This window comes from Triticum urartu, chromosome 2A (assembly GCF_056163025.1).
Source record: "Triticum urartu cultivar PI428250 chromosome 2A, HENAU_Tu73, whole genome shotgun sequence".
NCBI lineage: Eukaryota > Viridiplantae > Streptophyta > Magnoliopsida > Poales > Poaceae > Triticum > Triticum urartu.
This window is the reverse complement of record NC_141874.1, coordinates 56,822,473-56,829,063: the sequence shown is the minus strand read 5'-3', so window position 1 is coordinate 56,829,063 and position 6,591 is coordinate 56,822,473. Positions and strand designations below refer to the sequence as shown.

The 6,591-nt window shown below is 46.8% G+C and overlaps 1 protein-coding gene across 4 annotated transcripts; it reads right to left on the bottom strand.

The window, feature by feature from the left end:
• Positions 1–305: 305 nt before the first annotated feature.
• Positions 306–6,092, bottom strand: LOC125528730 (uncharacterized). Of its 4 annotated transcripts, none has more exons than XM_048693166.2 (3): positions 5,722–6,004; positions 5,466–5,601; positions 4,138–5,384 (listed from the first exon to the last, which is right to left on the bottom strand). In XM_048693166.2, exon 3 carries the CDS (start codon positions 5,350–5,352, stop codon positions 4,258–4,260), a length of 1,095 nt encoding a protein of 364 aa, XP_048549123.2. In that variant the 5' UTR covers positions 5,353–5,384; positions 5,466–5,601; positions 5,722–6,004; the 3' UTR covers positions 4,138–4,257. The 4 variants fall into 4 exon arrangements, with proteins under 4 accessions (XP_048549125.2, XP_048549123.2, XP_048549124.2 ...); XM_048693167.2 differs by having other exon boundaries at positions 4,138–5,378; XM_048693168.2 differs by lacking the exons at positions 4,138–5,384; positions 5,466–5,601 and adding an exon at positions 306–1,083 and having other exon boundaries at positions 5,722–6,092.
• Positions 6,093–6,591: the final 499 nt, after the last annotated feature.

The following is a 6,591-nucleotide window of genomic DNA, read 5'->3' as shown; positions in this document are numbered from 1 at the left end:
TGAATCAACACTCTAAAATATGTCTATATACATCCGTATATGATAGTTTATTTCAAATTTCTAAAAAGACAAATATTTAAGAACGAGGGAGTACTTGCTAACAATGATGCATATACCTGAGCTACGGAGGCAGCCAAACTGTTGCAGTCTACTGGTGTAAACCTGAACTGAACTGAGCTCTCTCAACTGAGTAGACTCTGCTTTCTATGTAAGCAGTACTACAGCTCAGATATTTCTTTATTTTTGTAACAGCATGTAAAATGAGAAAAAATGTAATAATGAACTAATAAATATTTTAATTGCAGAATCCTTTTGCCCCAAAGGACCAGAAGACCGGAGCACAGTTGTTTCATAAACTGCAGTATCGTGTGTGTGAATTTTTTTTTGGGACCGAATCTGTGGTTTTCAGAAAATATTGTTGTAAAATTACATTGCATCATCCAACCATATCTCTGAAGTTTGTTATCTTCTCCTTAAATTACCACGAACCATAATTTACATCATCAGGCACCCACCTACACGGCCCGGACCGTCAACGTCCGCGTCGCGCGCGGACTCGAAGATGGTGTGCGTAGGCGACGATCCGGTAGCCGGCCGCGAACGGTGGAGGCGCGCGCACGGTCTTCCAGGACCACCCCTCCATGCTCGGCCTCGGAGGGGACGTCGTCATGGACGACGGCAGCTTCAGGTTCAAGCTCAGCTCGCCGTCCGACAACTCGGGCTCCAGCGCTTCGTCCTGCCGCGTCAGCGCCTCGAACGGGTGCTGCTGTGAGGCGGTCGAGTGCACGGACGAGAGCGCGTAGAGCGTGTCCCCGGCGGCCACGGCGATGTCCAGCCTGGGGAGCAGCGGGGCCGGGAGCCGGGGCCCGATGGCGAGCAGCGCCGTGTCGGTGTCGTAGACGAGGGTGGGGGTCTGCCCGCAGCGCGGGCTGGTGGCGATGAAGATGCTGTTGCCGAGCGCGGCGAACTTCATCTCGCACTGGGGCGCGGGTGCCGCCAGCCGGACGACCACTTCCTGCAGGTCGCCGGTGGCGTCGTCGCCTTGCATAAGAGTGTCGCCTTCCTGAAGGTACTACTTGTAATCTGAGTGGTATCAGATACAGAAGTCGAACCAAGTGTCAGCTGGTGGAACAGGTTCAAATTTGTGTTTTTCACACACACGGAGAAAATTAGCAGGAACGGAAACGACAGACAGGTTGTCAGCTACATCCACCCAGCTCTTTGAATCATACTTAGCAGTTTACTGTCCATCCTTTACCCAAAAAAAGAAAGTTTACTGTCCATCCACCCATCTATCCAGCAGAATAGGATGACATACGTAGAAAGCAGAGTCTACTCAGTTGACACCTCAGTTCAGTTCAGGTTTACGACGGTAGACAGCAACTGTTCAGTTCAGGTTTACAAGGATGTCGTGTGAACATACAAATCAACATGCCAGATGAACAAGGGCCGGGCCTAAGCACATCAGATCATGGCACACACAACACAAAATAACTCTTCAGACTGACATACGAGCAGCTGACATACAACAGTTCAGTTCCTGTACAAGTTGCACAATGCAAAATTTATGCTGGAAGCAACCAAGTTGATCAGGGAACAAGTGTGAAAACAACCATAATACTACATCATTTTCCAAATCAGCACAAGTGCTCTACGCCTCTCTGTCATAATACATCTCAAATATCCAAATTAGCAAACTAGCTGGCGTACAAATGGGGAAGAAAAATGATGCTCTGTTGATTCACTAGCTACGTCAACAGGACAAACCAACTCTCTGCAACCAGACCAGGTATGGTAGGTTCAGATGCTAGCTAACTTTCAATACCAACCAAAGGAAAAAAAATCCTGATCTGAACAGGAATTTCAGCTTCAGCATGCCGCAGAGATTTGCAAGGTACCCCAGCTCCAGGTTCCTCATACTAGCCTCATAAAGGAGATTCAACATAAAATCATTATGACAAAACCGGGAGATGGAAACATGATGCCCCAGCTAACAGTAACATTTCAATCCAAAGATGCGAAAAAAAAAGTCTAGACACATTCTGTTGTTTTATTTGCTTTAAACTTGGCACCATATGTTGTTCGGTTCTTTTGGGAACAGCAAAAAGAAACCGGGAGATGGAAAATTCTACATGTATGTATTCCCACTTGCACTGCATATATTCATGGTAGTGGTTCAAGCTGCCAGTGTAATTTCTAAGAAAAATGTGCTCTGGCAAATCATGTCGACAGAAGCAACTTTAAGAATAAAGGAGGATGAAACACAATGAAGTTAATCGCTGAGATAATCTGAGGCCTTATTAGGCATCCACAGAACAATATCATATTTAGATCATTGATTTATTATGCAGTGAGATAAACATGAAGCTGGATTAAATACCAAAAGAGGCATCACTGAATGGGTGAGTTTAACATGTGAAGTGTTAGTCCACATGAAGAGGATTATACAGAAATATACATGTCCACCCACAGAAGCAACATTGAAATTGCTGGACTTTTCCATTTAATCTATGTAAGAGTTTACATAAAAAAACATCAGCTAATAAAATTATCACCATGTATACTAAAAATATTTATCCAAGCAAAGAGGTACCAGGAACCAGGAACCAGTATGATTTCACCTGGCTCCAAATGATCATATCGCCAACTAATTTCTACCTGGAAAAAGCAGCAAATTCTATACGCAAAAATGGCGCGAGATAAGAGCCTGTAAACACTACCAGTCTACCAACATACAACCAAAGTACGGAATTCTTTCAACATGTCATCAAAGCCAGGGAACCAAAATTACTTGCTAAGATTTTCGACAAATGCCGTAATAAAATAACAATGGACACTATTGTGCTGAGTACCGAACTGAACTAAGGTGTGCAAGTGTGCCAGACAAAAACATCACCACACAAAGAGCACGAGCAAACATGTCAGGAGCCTAGGACAGAATTTTGCACTGAGCAAGGATCAAACTATTAAACTTGTAAGGAAGGATCCAAACTAACTATTTCAACAACTCAACCAAAATTATTCAATCAAACATCATGACTAGACTGAAAGAAAGCAAGATGACATGTGTACCAACACCTATTTTCTCAGAAAGAAAGCAGGATGGCTTAGCCATTGGTGTACTGATTCTGGAGTAGTGTCGTTCTAGATAATATCTTAGGGAGCAACTATCTGTTCCAAATTGCAACCATGTATTTCATCGTTCCAAAAAATGCAAACTCGAAGTAAACAAGGGAAATAAAATAGACTAGTCATATAGCAAAGATTCTCCATAGTCCAGACCATTAACATGGTGCTAAAGGCAAGATAATGGACACAAAATGATGATAGCAGAGGTGCTCTGCTACCATCCAAATTGTTTAGTTCCACAAGCAGCACTAAGAAGACCAACTAAGGACAAAAGATAAGGCTCATATAGAATAGATACTCCATTGGCGAAGCAAACCAGCAGTGTAGAACATCTAGATCAGGCACTGCAGCCTACAGCCCTACAAAAAATTGAGGCTCCTGATTCGCACCATCTCCTTCTCTCATCTCATGGAACAGTAGAAGGGAATAATGCTCCCCTGGAGGTAATGTTAGGTAACCCAAAAGTTGATTTCTTGGCCATCTTTGCTTTTCACATGTCCTAAAAACTTGTCATCGATGTCAAAATGCAACACACCGACAAGTGCACTAGATCAGCATCTCACCCCCACTGAGCACAGCCATCCTAGGGAATATGGTGTACTCTGGATCTACAAGTGTTGATGGATCCACCCCAGTAAAATTAATCCGTGTCAAGAAAAGGTAGTCCTATGAAAAAGCTAGCTAAAAAACTATGTTGTACTTGTATGTCCAGTCTAACTGAATATTTCTTCAGATCAAGACAACCAGCGTGCCAGGCAGGTAGAAGTGGTGCCAGCGATGCCTGCTGCTCCTTCACGCCTGAGCCAAGAAAGTGTGTGTGCAAGATTTCAAGCATTATAACGACCTTTCATGCTTGACAGAATCAACATACTGCATGTACAATATTTTAGCATCCCATCATCAATATTTAGCATGATATGCTGCAAGATCTTTTTTAGTTCTTGCAACATATAGGCATCTCTGCATTTAATTTCCAGAACTAACACAAAAAATACCTCATGTTCCACATAATTGCAAAGATAACTTTTTATTATTGTTTCTCTATATAGTACCACAAATCGTAATTTACATCAAGGGTGCTCAAAGATACTAGTATGCATACAACCAACGGCAACGGCTAGTTCCTTCCTACATCCAGAATGCTACAGGCCTAAATGCCAAGAGATGTTTGGACACTAGAGTGGCAGTGGTGCGATGGATCTTGGTGTGCAGCTCTCCCTTTCGATTGTACTTGAGGCTAAACATGACGAGACGGAGCACACAACCATCATGATCACCAAGGGCCTGCTCACGCTCCATGTCCTCGCGTACAACGCACTCGACGAGGCAAAATTGGGTGTCACCCATGTAAGTAAGGGTGGCCCCCAAGTGCCTCTCAGATTCGCTGCAGAATAACTTGTCCTTGGATATCTGCCAGTCTGGCTGCATAGTGCTTGAGTCGCTGCGTGATGGAACCTGGCAGGTGCATATGTAGCCATCACCGTGAAGCCCAACCCATGCATCAATGTCGCTGTCAAAGTAGCCTTGGCCTTCGAACGGTAGCACCCATTTCCCATGCCACCTCCACTTGCAATGCCTGGCATCAAATGAGTAGGTGCCCCTGGCGAGACTTAGATTATGCTGGTCATGCGTAGACATGAAGATGGTATGTCTGTCTGGGTGCAGCGCAAAGGAGGTGATATTTTCTTCCTCGTGAAGTGGAGGCGGAGAGGGCACGCTTTTCCAGGACCAGTCCATCCTCGGCTTTGTAGACCATTGCTCCTTGTTGCAATTGGGTGCCCGCGACAACACCTCGAAGGCATGTTGCTGCTCCCCACACATAGGGAAAGATGATAATCCATAGAGCCTATCAGCAGCCGCCACGGAGATATCAAAGCAACCGACCAGTGGAGCCGGAAGACGAGGGCCCATGGTGAGTCCCCCTGTCTCGGTGCTGTATACGAGTATGGGAGTTTGGCCGCACCGTGGGGCGGTGACTATGAAGATCTCGCTGCCTAGGACGGTGGGACAAAGTTCTCGTGCCCCCAACCGGAGGGTAGCAGGCTCAGGGAAGCCAGCCTGCTCTTGGGTGGTGTCGTCTTGCAAAGTGTCTGCATCGATTTTGTGCATGCTATAGCCCTCCTTCCAATCATCGAGAAACAGATAGAGATGCTTCTTGAGCACATGCCGCGGCCTTTTGCCGATGCGATCCCCGCTGAGGCCCTGGTGCTGGCGCTTATACATGTCTCCAATCGATCTTCCGGCCTTAACTGGAGCTAAAGGTTCAATTTTTTGATTCTGATGGTGGAGAAAAAAAAGTACTCACAGACAAAGGAACGGAAACGACAAGCGCGTACTGTGATCCAGATCTGATCCGGCGACGAAGTGAGAGGCCTTAGATCCCCCCTCCGTCCCTCCTCTTGTGTCTTGCTTATAAAAGGATGAGAGACTGCGGCTGACTAATCGAATCCGAGAAAGGCAAGGGCAGAGTACCTGCAGTCCTAGTCGGAGACAAAGCCACCGTGGGAGACAGGAGAGTCAGAAGGGAACTAGGGTTGGGGGAGGTGAGCCGAATTGAGTGAAATCGGGAGGGGGGAAAGGAGAATGCTTCACCTGGTCGCCGGTGTTGCCGCCGGCGTCGCCGCCGCGGTCGTGCTCCACCCGCCCGCGGTCCTGGAGTTTCCGGGCCGCCTGTGTGGCTGCAAGGCGGTGGAGACGCGCCGCCCCGCCCGCGGTCGCCGAATTCTTGGCGTGGTCGCCGCCCTTGGTGGGCTTGGCGTCAATGGCCGGCGGCGCTCCGCCCCTCCTCCTCTGCTCCCTTCTCTTTCCCCTAGACAGATTTCACCAGACGAGAGAAGGGGACGAGCAGCCTCATTGGTATTGGTACTGGTATGGGACCCACCAATTTTATCTGCGATCTTTTTCTAAACCAAAATTGGAATGCTCGGCCTCTTCCGCGCGATATTTTTCCCAGTAGTTCGCGCGGCCGAATCAGTTGGGCTGTGGTCGTTCACGTCAATTTTGACTTAGGCCCCGCTTGATATACTGTAAACGATTAAAACTTTAATTTTCGTGCAAATCTATTGATCAAGCGTCTGTGTTGCTTGATATGCTGCATTTTATTGCTGGGCTCTAAGTGCGGCACTATTTTCAGAAGGCGTAACGTGGGCACGTTTTCTCGGCCGCGTAAGTAATAGGCAATGTCAGCACACGTCCTGTTCGAAGAACCGTGCGTGCTCGTTATTACCATCGCGCACGCTTTTTTAGTTAGAATGTGTGTCCGTCTAGCGCATACACGTTGATCTGTCTAACTGTTTCTGTTTGTTGTGGCTAATCGTAAACAGTTCCTCCATGTGAAGTGTATGCGATCAATCGCAGACACTTTGATCTGGCTGACCGTTTCTGTTCTGTTGCCTAATCTCAAACAGTTAATCCTTCTGAAGTGTATGCCCTCAATCGCACACACCTTTATATAGCTGCCCG